Source organism: Limanda limanda, chromosome 16 (genome assembly GCF_963576545.1).
Source record: "Limanda limanda chromosome 16, fLimLim1.1, whole genome shotgun sequence".
NCBI classification, from domain to species: Eukaryota; Metazoa; Chordata; class Actinopteri; order Pleuronectiformes; family Pleuronectidae; genus Limanda; species Limanda limanda.
The window spans coordinates 12,385,719-12,405,768 of record NC_083651.1 but is presented as its reverse complement, the minus strand read 5'-3'; the positions used below and the strand labels follow the sequence as shown (position 1 = coordinate 12,405,768).

The 20,050-nt window shown below is 41.3% G+C and overlaps 1 protein-coding gene across 5 annotated transcripts in view; it reads left to right on the top strand.

Annotated features, from left to right (window-relative positions):
- The first annotated feature begins 2,530 nt into the window (after window positions 1-2,530).
- Window positions 2,531-20,050, top strand: part of LOC133021339 (guanine nucleotide exchange factor DBS-like) — a 36,421-nt gene continuing 18,901 nt past the window's right edge. Inside the window, exons 1-3 of one of the 5 annotated variants that reach the window (XM_061088138.1) lie at window positions 2,531-2,667; window positions 17,739-17,822; window positions 19,372-19,486. In XM_061088138.1, coding sequence (XP_060944121.1) covers window positions 2,589-2,667; window positions 17,739-17,822; window positions 19,372-19,486 — 278 coding nt within the window. In that variant the 5' untranslated portion in view covers window positions 2,531-2,588. Of the gene's footprint in view, window positions 2,668-15,434; window positions 15,604-16,185; window positions 16,287-17,738; window positions 17,823-19,371; window positions 19,487-20,050 lie in introns of those variants that run through there. The other 4 variants (XM_061088134.1, XM_061088137.1, XM_061088136.1 and 1 more) reach the window with 4 other exon arrangements.

Here is a 20,050-nt window from a genome sequence, read left to right as displayed (position 1 = left end):
ATCACTGTCTTTAACATTTCAGCTTTTTTTGACATTTTCCCAGTGAAAAATTCATGAATATTGATAAAAAAACTATATATATCTATGAGTGTGTGAAATTTTGTGCAGCTTGACTGACTGTTGGGCCTTGATGGAGGTATATGCTCTACTGAGTGCCATTCTTGTTTGTTTGTGACCAGTATTATGCAAAAACTACTCTACGGATTTCCACAAAAGTTGGTGCAAGGATGTAACTTGGTCCAAGAAAGAACTTGTAAAATTTTGGCATGTGTCCGGACTAAGGACAAATTTAATTACTTTCTTAAACATTGCAAGATAAGGCGTTTTAGTTTTTACATTTTCACCAATTTCCCAGGAAGTGATTAATGTGTCTTGATGAAATAAATCACATGTATTTAGGGAACTGAAATCTATGACTGTGTGTAATTTGGTGTGACTCCATTGAATTTTAGAAGAAGAAGGTCTTTGTCACCTCATTATATTTAATAGGAGCAAGTTTTGAGTGCTATATTGAAAATTGAGCTGGCCTTCCTTTAATTTCCTCAGAAATTCTACAGTAAAATCTTCTGAAACTTGACATACTGACAGTGAGAGTCATCATTAACAAGTGTGAGGGGAAATATCTTTGTCACCTCTTAAGGATTTGAAAATAATATATTTATTTTGAGCAAGTTATGTGCCGTAATGAAAGATTTGCCAATTTTCCCTTAATGTTTTCATTAATATATTTTTGATTGGAGCTTGTCTTCTCTTAAAAGCATACACACTCACTGTCATTATACTTGTTAAAGTTTCGTGTTAAGAGTAAATAAATCGTCCATTATAAGTGACATCAAACCATTTTATTTCTCTCCAATCACCTGTACCGTAAGACCACGGATAGACGCGCATCCGTTTTCAGTGTTCGGCTGCTGCGACAGGTTAGTTTCCACTTCTCGGTTCCCTTGTACAAACACTCGTCTTCTTCTACCTGGTCGTTTAAGGCAACGTAAGAAAGTTCCCGTAGTGTTTAGCATCACGCTGCCAGACTCACAGTAGAAAGGTTTTGAAAAAGGTCGATTTTTAGCTTTTTAGAGATAGCATGCATGGCTAACATGGCTAACGTCAGAAGAGCAGGGAACCCATGGAGGTCTGGTGAGTTCACTTCTTACTCCACATTTCAACGTGTTTCTTTTATTTACACATTCATTTGAGTCCGTCTGGACCCACAACATTCTTTAACATGAAGTCTCGAAAGTTAATATAAATGTTAATTATTTATATTACTTGTACACACAAGATAAAGACATGTCCCCTTTCAGGGCTCCCTTAAATTGTTTACATTTATTTGGAGGCCTATGACTTGGTTTGTTATCTTGTCTGTAAATAGTTTTCTATTTATAGGATCCAGATAAAGCCCTCAGATTATATATTAACTTTAGTAGATGCATAAATAATGTGAGCCAATATGTTTATTTGTAACCGATGCCACACACGACAATATATTGTCATGTTTTTATGTTTATCATGCAGAAGAATTATAAATAGTGTGAGAACAAGTTGTCAGCTTGTTCATAAATATCAAACATGTAACTTTTCAAGACAGTAAGGGCTTAGTAACATATTTTAACCCTCAAAATAATAATAATAATAATAATACATTTTATTTGTGTAGCACCTTTCATACAAGAAATGCAGCTCAAAGTGCTTTACATACAATACAGAGGGTATAGATAATATAGGTTAGATATATAAATAATACTATCTATACATACACAACAGACAGAAATGTTTACACTTGCATATATAACAAATTGTTTGGATGCAAACATCCAAAGCATGATGTTAAATAGCTTTATTTTTTTTATTTACATCTTATAACAACTTTATATTTCAGGATCGAAGATTTTCTCACTATATGTCATAACCATGTGTGATCACAGGGTGGCAATGCACCATTACCAATGATGAACAGGAGTTGTACTGCTTGTTTCATGACACAGCTGTTATGCATTTCCTCAGCTCTAGATGTCGCTGCTGTATCAGCTGTTTGTGGTGTATCACTGCACCGCTGACCTTCATTTCCCCTCCCCCTCTCTGTCTGCCAGGTTCGCGCAGGTTTGCCCCATCATCAGTGCTGAAGCCGAAGCATGCATGTGCGAATGAAGCTACCGTCTCTACTGCTGGCATCCTGCGTTCTGCATCCCTCTGAGGAGGACTCCACGCTGCAGCTGAGCTGCCGCAGCCGCAGCTGCCTCAGCATCACTCACTCATGCGTCTCTGCCGCATCCTCTCCATCCTCGAGCGCATCCATTTGCCACAAGCATCCCAAGCTGCACACACCCCCTTCTTCTTGAGTCTCTCTCCTCTGGCATCCGAGTGTCAAACAAGACTGCGGCCCGGCTCTCACATCCTGGGCTAGTTCCCCCTGCTGCCTCTCCCTCTTTCCTTCTGCTTAGCTGGGCTTGTCACCACGACGGTCCCCATCTTCCGTCCTCTTCCACCATCATCCGTTCTCCGAAGCTTCGGTAAAAGCAGGCAAGCTGTCTCTTCTTCCCGTTAAAGTGTCTATCGGCTGGGCAGCTGGTCTTCCACTGTCCCTCTGGAGGATGATCCTGTGGATGAACACGGAGGAGATGGCCCTGGGGGAGCTGCTGGAGAGACTGAGGACCGTCACTCAAAGCATAGGTGGGTGACAAACACAACACAGAACAGCGGATTCTTGATGCAAACCGCCCCAACAGAATCATTATCTCAAGTAGATATGAAGCTTTGTTTTTGCGGGAAATCCCACGATGTTTAGTGTGCCGCTGTTCAGGGTGTTTCTGCTTCAGGGCGGTGTTTCTGTGACGAGACCTGCTTGATCTTACAATGGGAAATGTGATATTGACCCATATCATTTGATCCCATAAGAGAAAGAAGCATCAGTAGTCACGCCACTTTTTGTGTTTGTCAGAACCAGGCTACAGTGTGTTTTTACGGAGGTCATATGTCTACTTCGATATCCTTTCATACACAGCAGAAAAAAACATTTCAGGCTTTTAAGTCCACCTAATTCTATTTCTGACCCTTAGTTTTTTAGATGACTCTAGGCTGTAGATGTGATGACCTGACGTAGCTGCTGTATGTGTCACTTCCAATGTTTGCTTCTCTTCTCTTTTGATCTGTAATCCACTCATTGCCTGCTTTCTTAGTTTGGAGAAGCAATGGCTGCTCATTTAGTGACTCTTTTCAGCTGTATTTCTCACAACTGTGTGTATGCATTGCAACAACATGCATGGTATGTGGAATGAGGAGGAATAATTCTTAGTTAATATATTTATTCTGCACCACACTTTCCATTTCATTTGATTTTACAAGATTTTGCATCATTAATACAACATGGTGGGTTCTATTTCAATTATTTCCTTCTCAGTTGGTAAAGAAAGACAGGAGTGAGTGGGTGGGCATGAGGAAGGAGGGGGACGTGGCTTTACCCAGGCTAGCAGAATGAAAATGCTCAGACTACAGATCTGAAGATGATTTATTTTCCTCTTAGCTCCACTACAAAAATGCTTAAACAAAACGATAAAACAACAGTCATAGCTTCCTCTTTACATGCGCAGACATTTCAGTGTGAGCTGGTGCATTGAACGTTCGCAGTCCTGGTCAGCATTCTGTTTGTAAGGCATAGTGACAGGAATTTGCCGTGGCAGGGGGATGAGAGCTGTAATTGGCTCAGAGATGAGAGTCTAAGGCTGATCACAGAAGACAGCAGAGAGGAAGAGTGTGTGAGGAAAAGAGAGATTCAGGGCAAGAAAGTCAAGTGAGGATGAAAAGGATTTAGCATTGTCTAATCTCTTGAATCGCTCCTTTTCCTTCGTCAAGTCAAATTGCAGAAAAGGGAAAACCCCAGGTTTTTTTCCTCCTCCCCTGAGAGACAGTCACAGACACGTCTCGTGTGATTGTCTGAGCTGTGCTTGTAACATGAGAGCACATGCATTATCCTCAGAGTCATACAAATCATCTGTAAATGCTTTGATCCTGTCCTTTCATCCTGATCATCCAGTCTACACGGGGCAGGGCTACATGGCACAAGTTATCTTAAAGCCCAACATAATACCGGTGATTGATACATTGCATTTCATTTAACTGTAAATAAAAAAACAAACAGGTTTATGACAGAAGATCGGATAGAAACCAGACCAACAATTAAAATATTTACTATATGCTAGTTTAGCATGTTGGTATGCTAACTAGGGACGGGAATCGGCAGGGACCTCCCGATACGATACTATCACGATACTTAGGTGGCAATACGATATGTATTGCGATTCTGTGGGTATTGCGATTTTGTAAGTATTGCGATTCGATATTACGATTTCCTGGGATTTCTTTTGGTTATTTTTTTTTTTTAAGTACTGGACCATGGAAAAATGTTGAATCATACCTTCAAATACAACACAGTCAAATTCACATAGAGCTTTACAAGTTTTATTTCAAATATTAACATTTACTTAATGACTGCTGGGCAGCCAATAGAGAAAATAAATAAAAATGTGCCCTATTATTGTATATCCCCTGTCAACTGCACACAAACTGGCAGATTAAGAAATGTAAGCCACCTAGGCTACTTTTAAACAATAAATAAAAGGTAAATTAAATAGAATGAATAAAAGTTTACTTAAAATATAAACTTTGAAATAAACAAAAAGAAGGCTATTATTGTTTGCAACTAGGCGATACAAAGCTAGTGCTTGGGTATGTTTAGATTCTTGTGCAAAAACAAGAGCTGGTCAACATGCTCTGGGGTGATGTTGCTCGCCCCATATATCCCCCCCGTATAAACCAATAAATATGTTTTAATTTTTTAAAAATCGATTTTGGAGGCAGCATGGCGATTTAAAATCGTCATTCACAAGAATCGCGATTTGTAACTGAATCGATTTTTTTCCCCCATCCCTAATGCTAACATCCATGTAACATGCTAAAAGAGAACCTGACCGATATGGATTTTTGGGATTGATATTAGGGAGTAATAATTCTGAACATGATACATCATATGGTCTTGTTATCAAACCTAAATGAACACTTAATGTATTACTAAAGTTATTACACTTCATCCAGAGGGGAACATTAATGAATGTACCAAATTTGATAGCAGAGAATCTCTGAAAAGGGAAAAGATTGCTACAGTCAGTGGGATACATCACCTGGGAACCTTTAATGTCTGGACAGAATTTCATGGCAATCCATCCAACAGAGGCTGAGGTGTGACTAGGTGACACTGCCCTCCGTAGTCACGCCATTAGCATGACTGATCATATTCATATGATATCATTAGCCATGACATGAAAAATTATGGACATTAAGTTCTTATAACCTCTAACCTCTGGCATTTTATTCTATAGAGGGATGATTAGCCACTTAATTGAAAAAGAAAAAACCCCAGGAGACTAGTCAGATTTGAAAGTAACGGTTACTTGCAGCTCCAATCACAGACGGCTTTTCCTCTCCTCCACTCACTTTGACCTACTTCCAGTTGATTTAAAGAGACACATCAAGCTCAGTGCGTCACAGGTCTCAGCTTTCTCACAGCAATGTGTTCATCTGCAGCTGGTGATCCTGCTTATCATGTAGTACTATTCACATGTGTTGTGGTTGAGAGGTTTTGAGCTGCTGTGACTATTGGGAACCACACTGTGTTGTACTGTATGTAAATCGTCACTTTTGATGGTAAAGGCATGTTTTAAGGTAAGGGGTTAAACAAATATTGGTGAAGGTTAAGAAATAAGTTGCCAAGAAATGAATAGAAGTTAACGCTTTGTCCTCTGTCACAGACACAATTGTTAATGATTATACGATTGCAGCACAGCAGTCTTTATTGATCAAATGATCCTTATTCATATTGGTTGGATGGAAAGCCCACAAAGGAAGATTGATTGTCAGATGATCAGATCATATGTGAGGCTTTATTGTTAACATGTCAGGTGCCTTCATAGTTTGAGGTCAGAGGTTCATTCAGCTGCTCTAGGTGAGCTGTGCTGTTCACCCTGCAGGCAGACCAGGTGCACAGCCAGATGGATCCAGCAGCTCACCATTAGTCTCCAGCTAGGCAGCTACAGTCAGAGGGACAAGTCGACTGAGCCAGGCTAGTCACAATTCATGGTTACAATGCGAGTAGAGGAATTTGTGAGCTTTATGTTAAATGCTACTTGTAATTTTGATGCTGACTCTTATCTACTGTATGTTTTTATTGGCTTTCAGTGTTTGTCAATAGAAACAATACAAGGAATGTCACTTTTTTAGTAATTCTAACGGAATGTCTCTTTGCATGGCTCCATCTGTCTGTCTGGATTCACTTTGATCAGGACTCTCAGGGTGAAACTCCAACTTGAGATGAAACATAATATCCCAGATCCTAGACAGAATTGTCATTGTGAGCTGATAATAACATTTAGCTCAAAGTACTGTCGGTCCAATTTACAGGCTCACAGGGCCACTTGCTTGTAGACTCTTGTTTTATGTATTTGTCCTTTGTGTATTTCATTAGCCTAAGCTACAAGTATTAATGCATTATGTATGAGCCTTAATGGTAACTTGTGGGGAGAAAAGGACCGGCGTTTGAACCATGTGAGCATGTGTCTGTTTGTGTCCAATATGCAGACACTTAAATGTGAAGATGGTGCGGGTGCAAAGACTGAGAGGGGCTAACAAGCCGGGGTGAATACTGTAAAGGAAAGATGAGACATTATTAAGAGGGAGACTTGGGGGGAAAACCTAGAGGGGTGACAGACAGCGGATGGAGAGGGGGGGTAATTGTTGTTCAATAGGAAGCTGACGTTTTGTGTCTCGTCCCATGCAGGTCTCATCAGTATGTGTGAGAGTGCAGCTCCGCTCTCATTCCCACTCTAAGCCTATAAACGGCAAGCGGCCTTTTCCTTGCCAGCTTTTAATAAACACACACACACACACACACACACACACACACACACACAGACCCTTGTTCAGGAAGCCTGTCGGAAACCACGTCCTCTTCTCTCCTCTCCCATCAAACGTTATCCTCAGTTTGTTCGTCCACTTCAGGTCGATTTATTACTAATAAATTTAAATTTCCACCTATGCAGTGTTTTTTTATTCTTGTTGCATCATCAGGAAGAAATGCAGGAAGGAATCTGGGATGATGGAAGGAGGGAAAGAAAAGGCAGATTAGTGAAGGAGTAGGGGAATATAATTAGCCTGAGCAGCAGAAGGGGATTTGTGCTCCACCGGCTGCCCTATGCTCCTGCTCCCCACTACCCTCCTCCCCCCCACCTCCCCTCTCATCCTTCCTTGGAAACCTGCGCTGCTCTGAGTTGTTAATAGTCGCACTGTCTGAGCTGCAGAGCTGCATCTCACCTCCAGTGTTCAACAGTGTTTGCTTCAGGGGTTCTGCAGACAGTGACTCAGCTCTTTCTGGTTCTACCCACTTTGCACTGTGCTGTTGCCTGAAGTCCCCAATGTGGCTCTGCAGAGGACCCTGGTGATGCTGGTCTTATATTTAGCCGATGCAGACAACTCCTCACAGGATGCATGTGAGAGCTTGTCGACTTGATCCTGAGTGCCCTGGAACATTGCAACAGAAAGAGGATCCTTCCCATGCCTGCATTTGGGAACTGCAATTTTGGAGTTTATAAGAGTGTGCAGCAGAGCTTTGCAGGTGCAGTGCAGGGTCTCTCTGGATGACAGAGTCTGTTTGAGTGTGTGAGACCAGCAGCCAGCTCTCATGTCTCTGCATGAGTTTCTGCGGGAGGGCGGTGAGGCGTCGCACCGGCTCATGAACCGGGTCAGTCATCTCATCCAGAACTTGGACGTCTCTGGACTGGGCACTTCTTTTCCTTTTAGCCCTGCCAGCAGAAGGAACTCCTGGAGCTACTGGGACGGTAAGAGGAGATTGCATCGTGGGAGAGAGTGAATGGGTGCACTTTTTGCAACTTTTTTCCAGCATTGGAAGGTTGCATATTAGAATCCATGTCTATGTGCATTAGCTTACATCTGTGTGTGTGTGCGTGTGTATTATATTCCTGACTAACGCTCTGGACAGAAGTCTGCAGGGCACCATGCCCAGAGCCTCACACACTGTTTCCTGTGGGCTTCCCTCGCTCCCCACTGGGCTGTTTCTGTGTCTATCTTTGTGTGTATAACAGTTTGTGACTGTGTGTGCAAGTGCGTGGCTGCGCAGCTTAAACAACCTCCCCAGTTTCCAACATACACATCCCAGCGGCTGCCCTCCCATTTTTTGCTGTCGCAGTAACAGATTTTTCAGCAAATGCAGAGATTGGTGGACGCAGCAACTTACCAGCTGACAGGCTGGTGCAAAGGAGTGGGAACTGCTGATAAAAGCTGCTGAGTTTGCAAGTTGATGTCCTCGCAGGGAGATTGTTGCCACTGGGAGACCTTGGTGCTGCATAGGAAAGGACTCAACACTAACACACAAGGAAAAAGGCATGGGGAGGAAAGCCAAGAGGAGAGCTTCTCAATGGGATAGCGGGATGCAGATGGTCCCATTGAAGCCACGTGAGTCAGGAGACATATGGATGTTTTATTTGTCTTTATGAGTGGGCTACTTGTGTATTTTTTATCCTGCGCATGTGATGTGCGGGAGGAGGAATAGTGATCAGTATGTCCGTCCCTACATTCATTCGTCTGTCTTTTCTTTTTGCTTCTGGAGCAGAACCATTTAGACTTTTATCCTAAAACTTCACAATTATGTGGTTATCAGGTAGTTAATGGTGAGTTTTGATGTTTTGGGTTTGGTGGGGTGGGGTCATAACATCTCCTGATGACTCTTGTTCTGTTGTAGGACAAGATCAATCTGTGTCTGCGTGTGAATTTGTGCATATGTAGCCTACAACATAATGCGCAGTGAGATAACCTTGCAAGTTCATTGAATGTTCGTAGCATTTTTGTTTTTTTTGTGAGGCAGCTTCATTCATCCTCTGTTATTAACGTTTATTCTGTCCTTGTGTATTTGATACTGTATGATCCGAGCTCTTTCTATACCTGGCTCTCATGGATCGAGTTTATACATTGTGCACATGTGTGTTTCTGCCTATAAACATGTGTGTGTTCTGGCTTTCATGCACATATAGGAATGCTGTCCTTGTCTGATGGTTGTTCCTTAAGCCGTGGAGATTCAGGGAGAGTTCTCTTTTCCTTTCCTCTCCAGCTCTGTTAATGTCATTAGTGGTACAGAGAGTTCAGACCAGAGTGGAATCATGTTGTTCACTCTTTAGTTGTTTGGTTTTAGCCCCGGAGGCCACAAAGCATGATACCACATGTGAATCTGGGATAATAGGGACCTTCTTATGTGTTCAATTTGGATTATATGATTTTATGTGTTTGTTTAATTCGTAGGTTACACACAGAAAACTTGCACTTACCGGTTCTTCAAATGATCTGTATATCAGAACAAGTTGAAACAATCAAAAGCAAATCAAGGTTTCTTACTTTTCCACCCTTTTACAGATTGTGCTTTTCCTTACTGAACCAATAATCTAAAAACGGAGGGTATAGTATGTTCCTCAGGTTTCATAGTGAGAACCATAGTCACACTATATAAAGTGGCATGACTTGAGAACTTATTAATAATTAATTTGAAAAAACACGTTTGACAACATTGGCAGTTTGGAAACCAGTGAGAGATCCTGTTGATGTTGTCAGAGGAGCTGTGAGTGATAAGAGTCATGAGCAATCCCAAACTTAGTAGAGAAAAAGCTAAACAAATTAGAAAAATGATGAGGCAATCTCTTGCCGTAATACTGAAAGACATGAACTTTCTGTCATTTTGTGGTATAGTGTTTCTGATGTTTACCTGATTGAATTAAACCAAAGTTCATGTTTTACTCACACCCTTAATCAGTGTGTCTAATGGAGTAAGACGCTGAGTTAATGTGTCAGTTTGTCCCTTTGTTTGATCACTTTAAGTTCTCCAACGTAGGTTTTTATCCCTCAAGGTTTATGGCACTGATAACCTCAAGCATGACTTTGGTCATAGAGTAAACACTGACACACACACACACACACACACACACACACACACACACACACACACACACACACACACACACACACACACACACACACACTCATACATTTGCAAGCTCATGCACACACTCAACACAAACATGCCTTGCTCGGACATTTTCGCACCATTTCACATCTGTATCATGACTGAATTTGGACACAGAGCAGTGTCTCTTGGCTCCTTTTTCGACTGAAATCTATCTTTTGCACAACTCATTGAAATGGAATCTAAATTGCCACATTCTGTTAAGAAACAGTGTCTGTCTTTGAGAGGCCTCATTAGAATTAGGTCTTTCAGTAAGTTTGTAAGAATGGGGTCTTTTGAGTGGTCTAAACAAGAATAGAGGCTTTGAATGGATGTGGCCAGTGAATGGTTACATGGGGATGCAGGCAGTGTTTGAATGAGCTGGTTAGAATGGAGGCTTTGTACTTTTGGTGCACATATCCTGAGATAAGGCAGACGAGGAGGCCTGGGCTTTGTTAGTGTAGGTAAATGAGCCCATGGAGCTGCTGCACCTTCCTAACCACTGTGACATGACATACAGTAGCATGACCTAACTAAGAAATTCACATTTTGATTTTCTGGATCCTTTATATCATGGAGTCGTGCTTAGTCACTCATTAGCAGGTTGGAGGCATTGCTATTGAGCCAGGAGGGGTCAGGTAATTGTGCTTTCAGGGAGGGGTAAGGGTAGTCAGGCAAACAGGGAGGGTGGGGTTGAGTTTTACACTGCGGCTTTTGTCTACAGGCCAAGTAACCTGAGGTTGCAATGGGAAGTCCTCACAGTCACTTAGTGACATGCTGCAGGCTGAAGAGCACCTGCCGGAGAGAGACGGGCTGAATGTGCATCCTGAGGGAGAGTCTGAGTCAGAATGAGAGGAACACTTTTGTTCTGATACCTTTTGGCGAAACTGCATGGAACAAGTGTTTCGGACGAGGAGTGAACCAAAGGCAGCCTGCAGGATGGGAGGAGAGGAAGTGGCTGATTCAGGCCTCTTGATGGAGGAGGATGTGGAGGTCGAGTTAGACTCTGGGTTTTGCATGGAAGCAGATTCAGAGCTGAGTGAAGCGGGAGGGATGAGTGCAGGCTCTGATGGATGTCCAGACACGGAGGAGCTGGCCTGGTTTTTGATGACAGGGCACATTGACGATGAGAAGCGAAGAGAGGGAGGCACTGGAGAAGATGTCGGGGGTCAAACTCAAGAGGAAGGAGAGATGAACTCCAGTGGAGGGACTGGTGATCAGACTGAAGAGGTGAAACAGACACAGGGAGCGTTTGGTGTGTGTTCGTGGTCACCAGAGGAGAGTTGGGGTCATGTGCGGATTTCTCTGGAGGAGGTGGAAAGATACTACAGATTCTCACGCTACTGCAGATGGCTGCATGGTAGGTGTCAGAAATCCAGTTATTGTTTTACCTTCTGTTTTTCTCTGTCTCACATGATAACTATCCCTGTCTGTTTCTATCACCATACTGTATTTGTTTGCAGTTTTTTCTTATTCACAGTTTTGGGGGCTGCCACTTCTCTTCTCTTCTGTCTGCATTTGCCAATTGTTCCTATCGCGTGATTGAAATCTGGAATTTAATTTAATGGTGCAGTTTCAGCAACACTGATAAGAGGAAGCTCACAGAGGAAGCAGATGCTCTGTCTCCATCTGGGCTTTATGGATCTATTTGGGAACATTGCGATGATAACAATCCACAGTGATGTCTTTCTATATTATATTCAGATAGACCCGTGGGTAAATAATGCTGAGGAAATAAGTCGCTATGTAACAGAAGATTAGAACCACATGTTTTTATGTCTTTCTGTTAAATATTTCATTCATTTCTGTAGTTTGATATTTTTTTTCCGTGTAGCCTCCCACCTTTTTAGATTTGTTTGTTAGATGACCACAATTGTGCACCATTAGCATGGCCATTGTTTTAGTATTTCGACCTTCCTCTGAACCCTCTCACCCCTCGCCTTCCTTCATGTTATTATACAGACTTGTTGTCAACGCTATTTAGTGCTTTATCTCGGTCACTCCTCCTCCACCATGACCATGAATGTAAGCCCCTTATTTCTACATGTTGCCCTCCCCCACTTTGTTTGGGCTACCTCCGTTCCTCTCCCAACTATGATCTGTCCGAGAGTGAATAATAGTTTTAGAATAATTGAAAAAGTCTCATAGAAAGACGGGGAAGAAACAAGCACTCTAACTGAAGAAGTGGCTTTCATAAACATTGATCAACAATCTACTAACCTCCTTACTTCATAGTTTTGATGTTTTTTTGATGTGTGTTTTGGTCTTTTCTGACCCAGTGAAGCAGGATGTCAGGTTTCTGCTCTAGTTTAATCTTTGTATTAGAGGCAGGCGGTCCAGGTGTGTGACTGTGACCCACTAATGTTTGACTTGTCACCCACAAACGTAAACGTGAGTGGACACTAATCCCCATCTTTAAGCCTTTTAAAGAACATTAGCGCCTCATCCAGCTGGTGGTGTTTATGGTGGTGTGTGTTTGAATGTTGGAATGAATTTATGTTGGGGGTGTGTATTTTATAATTAGCAGAATAACAGCAAATGCACTGTGATTTTTTCCCCAGTTTCCCTGGGAATAACTCTAGATCTCGTTCTAAATTAGGCACATTAAGCAAACTATCTTTGAGTGTGTGCCGATTAAATTCAAGGGACTATTGGGCCTTGGGCAAATGTGTGAACTCTACTGAGGGACTTTCTAGCTGTAATACAAAACAGGCAAATGTTAGTTTGACAAACACAAAAAGTAGGTTTAGCCGTTATTCTCAATGAGCTTCATGATTCTCATTTACCTTGAGAGGGTGGGACCAGTCTGAGTTTCATTTAAACCACCGCAGAGACAATAGAACATGGACAATAGAAATGATTTCGTACACCTTCCCCCCCAAACTCTCATTAGGTCATTGTGACGTCACTGATACTCACATTGATGAGTAAACATTGAAGGAAAAGAGACGGGAAAGACACTTGAGTGGTTTCACTGTCTTGTGCTTTTGTTGGCGCTACAGTAGCATGTGATACTGGCTCTTCCTCTCCCTCTTCCAGATGGCCTCAGGGGCCTTTAAGTTGTATAATACTGTGTGAACGATGGCTGTTTGTTTGGAAGGAGGTCGGTGCAATGCTAATGAGAAAGGTGAGAGCGGAGGAAAAGAAAAATACAGTGACTGAGACGCGACTGAAACTCAAATCTGACATCTTTCAGGAGGGGGATTTTTCAGTAACAGAATATCCTCTTTCCAATATCGCTGGTCTGGGTGGGGGGTTGGGTTGTGTGTTTGATTTGATACGTGTGGGACTTGCTGGGGGCAAGGTGTGGCCGGCTGAGTGAGGTAGGGTCACAGCGTGGAAACTGATGGATGTTTCTGTGTGGCTTTGCACCTGCCAGGAGCGTGTCAGCCCCTGCGAGCGCTCTGCAGGTGACCGGACGCTTTCCGCTTTGTGTCCAAACACCTCAGGCAGCAAGCGGCTCCACTGCTTTACTGAGTTACAAGCATCACAGATGTCGTCATGAATCCAGTCTCATTCCCACTCGCCTGGCTTCTGTTCAGCAGCCCCACTGGTGCTCACACCCTTGCTTCAGGTTAATTTCGATGAAAAGAAGAGAAGGAAGCTGTGTCTCATGTAACATAAGTAGATATCAGTCGATCACTTGCTCCTAATTAATATCTGTTATCTACAGATGCTATTGGAAATGCTATCCAATCAATTGAAGAATTGGTGGACAGAAGGTCAGGTAATAATAGAAGACACTGGTTTGACGGATCATTCTTCTGAAGGCAAACACTGGCAAGGTCCATGAGAATGTGTGCACGATCGATACTGTTTGTCCAGCAACAAGGAGGCTTTTAATTTATAATAGATGAGCTTGTGCAGTATCATAAACAGAAGCATTGTCAGTGGAGGAGGAGAGGAAACAGATTTACAGTAACTATGTGTGATTGTAAAGCACCTTCAGCAGGTTAACCAGGTGTTAATTCCAGGTTTGCAACTGCTTATTGAGTTATCTGCTATTGTGTAATGGGTGCAAATTACTGAACACTATGAATGTGTATGTATTCCTGGACAATGTAGATTTAACTATCAACCTCGTGGGTCTCCTGCTGCTGTTAAATGTAAACCCACCTAGTGGAATTTTAGGAATATGTGTTGCTCCTTTCTGTTTATTTTGCAGACCATGTTTCCCTCCTGTTTTCTATCCAACATTGAAGCTTAAACTCTGCTACACAACAGCAACAAAATAGCAAATAATTCAGTGCAAGAAACTACAAGATTCAGACGACCCCTTTCAGATGTCCATACTGGGTAGGTGGGAGTGTGGGTGGATGCGTGGGTGGTTACTTCGATGACACTGGCCTCAAATACTTGTTGGCTGACTTTCCTGAAATGGTGGAGCGTCATAGAACCTGGCAACAACCAGATTTTTCACAGTATTCCTGCTTGCAACTGCAGTGTCTTGCACTGAAGCACCAAATATTAATGTTATTATTTGTTTGGGACAGATGCACTTAAATTGTTTGATGCCCTATTGCTTAGTCCTGCCAAAGAAATGTTGAAGTGCTCAGGAAACAACAGTGATGCATAATATAAAACATATGCACTTCACAATCGCCGATGAGCATAAACATGCAGAAACACCAGTGTGGTCCTTTAAATCTCCCTATTGGGTAAAACCTTTTGATTAATGTTGTTTTGACACAACTGACATGGCACCAGCTGGTCTGAGGAATAAGGTTTAAAGGAGGGAAAACCAAGACAGCACACTTGAATCAAAGAGTGTTATACTTGTAGATTCGACAGCTTTGTGAGGGCATATGGAAACAAATGCAGCTGGCTGTTAGAGTAGTAGCTGTTAGTTTAAGTCTTGAGGTCAGAGAATGCATTTCGTCAAGGACAGATCCCAATGAAAACGCATATACAAGCGTGTGTGTGTGTGTGTTTTGGCTACCTTTTTGGGACCTTTTCCAGCATAAACACTGACCTTCTCAGGAAATTTCTGAGTTCCTGGTTAAGCTTACAGTCAGGCATGAATTGGTCTGGGGTAAGGTTAGGGATAAGGGTTTCGTCAGACTTTATAGACTTATGATAAAGATAGCTGCCCAATCCTGTGTGTGAGTGGGAACTCGGAGCCCAATATCTAACCAATATCCTATGTGGGCACCAAAATACTGCTGGACCCCACAATCTGAACCGGCTGTTAGATAGTTAAAACTTTGTGGTCTGGGAAAGCACTATGTGAAAGAGAGGTCCCCACAAAGACAAGATATACGAGGGTGTTTACATTGGAGAGAGAGAGGCAGCTAATGAATGTCAGAGTAGTAATACCTGAAGGCTGAAGTCACCTGACACTGCTTCTCAAACAAAGCGCTACAGCAAGTCTTAAGGGTTTGTTTAAACTGCACTCAGAGGGAGTGCTCAGTGTGAACGAGGAGACGGATACAGTCCCAAAGGAAAAAGAGGAGAACACCATGCATAACACAGAGGAATATATGTGAGACTGTGATGGACAGACTAGGTAGATGTGTCTTTGGCTGAGCAACGCTTTTCCGTGTTTCCCAGAACAGGTACAGTGACTTACAGAGAAAGATCTCTGGATTGAAATATGTATTCATCTATATCTTATCTGTGTACAGTTGTTTGGATATCATTGTTATTTGTCTTTGTAGTTCGAGACTTTATTATTCTGGTATAAAAACCCACATTCAGGTAAAACAAAGGAACTTTATACAGTATTATATCTCTAAACGTCTTTAAAGTAAGGAGCACAAGTCCATTGTATTCATATGTAATTATGGCTTTTCCCATTTTTCATGCTCCGACTTCCTAACCTTAGAGGGGTAGAAATATCTGGGGCCTGTTTCTATCGATCATATGAAAATATTAGTTGAAAATGAGTGCTTTCCCTTAACTTATATCATAATATAATTTTGTGGATTGATAATTATCATGAGCCATACAAATTAGTGGAAAACCTTTCCAGTGTTTCAGTCTCACGGTGACTCATTGTTGACTTTGTGAGGAAACTAGGGCAAACAGTCAGACTAAGAAGAAAAGTCAATATTGCTCTTACTGTTACTTTCACACGTTTACATTGAGAGAAACTCCCTCCTGTATTTTGACTTTTCGGCTCCTCCTTTTCATATGTGGCTGTAGCCTTTATTTTTTATCTGAAGTACAGTATCATAAGAGAGTTTGTGCACAATAGAGATGTTATCACACCTGAAGCTCTTCAGCCCTGGGGATGTTGGGGAGCAAGAAATGCTTTTATACAGAAATAGAATAGAAATTGAGAACTGAAGAGGGCAGAGCTTCATGTATCTACTCTCACTTAAAATGTGTATCTGCGCTTCCATGATGGAGCAGAGGCTTATTTTGGAACTAGATATAAAATATGCAGGTATCTTTAAAAATGGGTCACAACTGAGGCTTTTATTTCCTTACTCTGATTGTTTAAGTGCCTTTGTGGAATATATGTTTGTTTCCTTTTTGGAAGTAGCTTGTCACAGGGGCGTTTGACTGCAGTGCGCCTACTGATGTTGAATTCCCTCAGACTTTTCGTTACAAAATTGACATTTAACAGACGGTTTAGTTCAAGGAGACTTGAAACAACAACATTTGAAATAGATGCCTGCTTCGTTTGAGGATACAAGACACAAATCCTTAAAATGAATGTGAATTCTGCTGGAGGATAAAAAGTTATCTTCCCAATAAATTTTGAATCCTTTTTAAATATATGAATAGATATGCACATATAGCTTATGTGAATGTGGACTCTGAGTGAGACAAGAAGCAAAGTGTAAAGACGTACCATCACACTCCAATAATAAAGTACTGTACATCGTACTGTATTGATTTGTTTTTTCCAAGTTGAACTGTGGCCAGTTGTCATTCAAAGGTTTCTTGATACATACACTGAATGTTGCATGGAGTTTATTAAGTTTAATGTATCATATTCCTGAACACAAGCAGCAGTCAGACTGTGTAACCTCAACTCTCTATTTGTAACATATCCCTATTTCTGCTTTGGCTAATGAATTATACTACATTGGGGGGTATTGTATTTAACTGCTTCCTCAATATATTACTGTAAGAATTCCCTCTAAATGTAATGATATACTATTGTGTACACTCTGCTTGTCAACAAGCTACTGGCTAGACTGCTAAAGCCTCCCCTCCTGCCCCCCTCGTCCATTGGGTGTCTTTTGTCCAATTACCAGTTTGAGTCCTGGTATGACCAGAATCTCAATTTCCTACTGAGAGAATAAGTCTTAAATCTGATTATTTTAATCCTTATGAAGGGAGTCCATGGGGGGGCAGAGAGCCGTAGAGGGCCAAGTTAGTGAGGGGTCCAACAGAGAGTTTAATAAAACAAGTGTGTGGAGTCAAACAACCAAGGTAAATTACCATGATAAGTTCTCCAGTATTCATGCGATCACCATTAACCTTAGTGTACTGGATATACTACTGCATAAGATTTATTACATCTTTTACATTTATTACATTTTTGTTTTATATCTGCCTGTATACACTACATTAATGGGTTATTTTACATTGCCTAAAGAAGTTGGTTACCTGCGAAATAGGCCAACTATTGTGTCATATTGTAAACACAGAAATGAAGCAAACGTGTTAATTTAACAGACCTGAGAAGCTTCATCTTCAGTTCTGATAAATATGTTTATTTGTTTCTGTTTTTCAGATGAAATCATGGAGCTGGACAGCAGCCCTCTCCACGCTGTCGACATCACCCCTGACCTCAAGAAGCAGTTTGCCTTCCTCTCAGGTGGCTTGTCTTTCTCTGTGTGTTTCACTGTGTGTCTATTCTCTCTTCGTCACCATTTTTGCCTCAATCCATCCTCTGTCTGTCAGTTTATATCTTCAGTAACTCAATCATCTCTCACTTCTTTTCAATTTGGGGAGTCACTTCTATGTGAACTCTTCTATTTGATATTTGCATAGTTCCTGTCAACCGTTTATTTTTTCTGGTCGTAATGATTTGATATTCAATTGCCTCCTTTCCCTGTTCCAGATAAAGTAGCTTCTGCCTTTTTGCTACTGTTACCTGATCTGCATTTCACTTACTGTCTCTAAATGGCCAGGTCATGAGAAACTTCATGTTTCGCTCCCAACAAGTGTCTATTCACAATATTTGAGCTTTCTGTAGCAGAATAGCTAAATTATCATATCTATCCTTACATTACTGTAATTAAGCTGATGCGTGTGTTAGTCTGTGTGTTGGTCAGAGGTGACCTTGTGATTGCTGCAGAGCCAGGAACCATTTTCTCGCAAAGATCAAAAAGATGTGAAACCATGACCATGCACTTGCTGTTGCCATAGTGACGAGAGAAGAAAAGGCCGACAGATTGATATTCCAGTCGCATGCGCTGACAGAGCAGCTGTTCCACATAGTGTGTGTGTGTGTTTGTGTGAACAAATGACATGGTCAAAGAGGAGTACACAAGCTTCTCTTCAACACTTTTGTATTTTGTTTTTCTCTGGTTATAAGAGGGCAGGGTTAAGTTTGAGAGAGTTGATGTCACATGTCTCCGAGGAACCAATCAGGATCAAAATCGAATTGTCATGTGGGTTTTTTCAGGCAACAAATTTAATCTGATCCAACAGTATACCAGGGCAGTCCAGAGGAAGCAGATGCGCCGTTTTTTTTATTGTTAAACTCCTCATAATCAATTAAAAAGGGTGATTTCCAAATGACATCTTAGATTGTTGCTAATTTAGTTAAATTTTTTTAATAATAGGCTTCAATGTTATCATCAAGAAAAAAAGAAAAAATAATTGGCAACAAATTTATTAAAAAAGAGGAAAAGACAGCTAACTATAGTAAAAACAACCAACAGGAAACAATTGACAGAAAGACGGAAATAATCTAACTGTTATCAAGACTCTGTCAGTTTCTTATTTCAAATTGATGTTAATCATAACAGCATCATTTGAAATTATTGCTTGTTGATGTAAGCATATGAGACAGAATAGTTTGTTTTAATAGATTCAGATTTTTTTTTGAAGAAGAACCTTCTCTCTCAAGTCATAAGTCGCGTGGCTGTCAGTGCCCCCCTGTGGTGACATTTTATTCATACTCTGTGCTTTCTTTTGTTTACTAACAATTTGAAATACAGTTTCCTTCTTATAGTGATTGACAATGTTCTTAACAGCAGCACAGAAACCAAACCAACTATTGTAACTTTAAATGGGTTTTATTTGCCTCATATATAATGTCATAATGTACTGTATGTAATCTAAAAATAGTATATAAGTATATTCATAATATATAATTATATTCATGTGGAAATTGTTGTTTTCTATTATCTTTCTAGGGGGTAGAGGAGATAATGGCAGCCCAATCATTGTGTTCCCAGAATTCCCGACATTTGGAGAGATCACGGATAGAGTGTTTCACAACGTGCTGACCTACCTGACAAGTGTGCCCAGGTAAAGTTGAAGCTCACATTCTCTTATCCACACCTCCCTTTCCTACCCTTTTCATCCAATCTGATTTTTCCCTTAAAGTTATTTCCTGTCCTCATTTGTATTTGAACAACATCCACTCCCCTCGTGTCACCATCAGCTCGTCTCCTCTCTCTTGTCTCCGCAGTCCCGTGATAAAGTTCGAGTGTGTTTGAATGTGCCGGACTGAGGTTTTTGAGAAACTGTTTTTGTGTTGGACACCTGCCAGTAGGTGGCAGTGGACACTCACAGCTTCACTTCATTAAGATCATGATGCAGAGGATTTTCTCAGATAATGGCACAGATATCTGTAAAGAAGAGAAGAGGGTTGTGATTCCTGCATTAATGATACGGCCAAGTCATAATCCAGGGTCTTTATCTGTCGGCTGTAGATTGTCTTTGTACACATGGGTAGACCACAAGAGACTACGGGGGAGGGGGAGAAAGTATAAGACCATCTTTTCTTCTGAATATCCCCTGGAAAACAAATTCCTCTCATTTCTTCACGGTTAATTTTTATGTTTTCTTTGATATTTAGTTTGTCTGCTT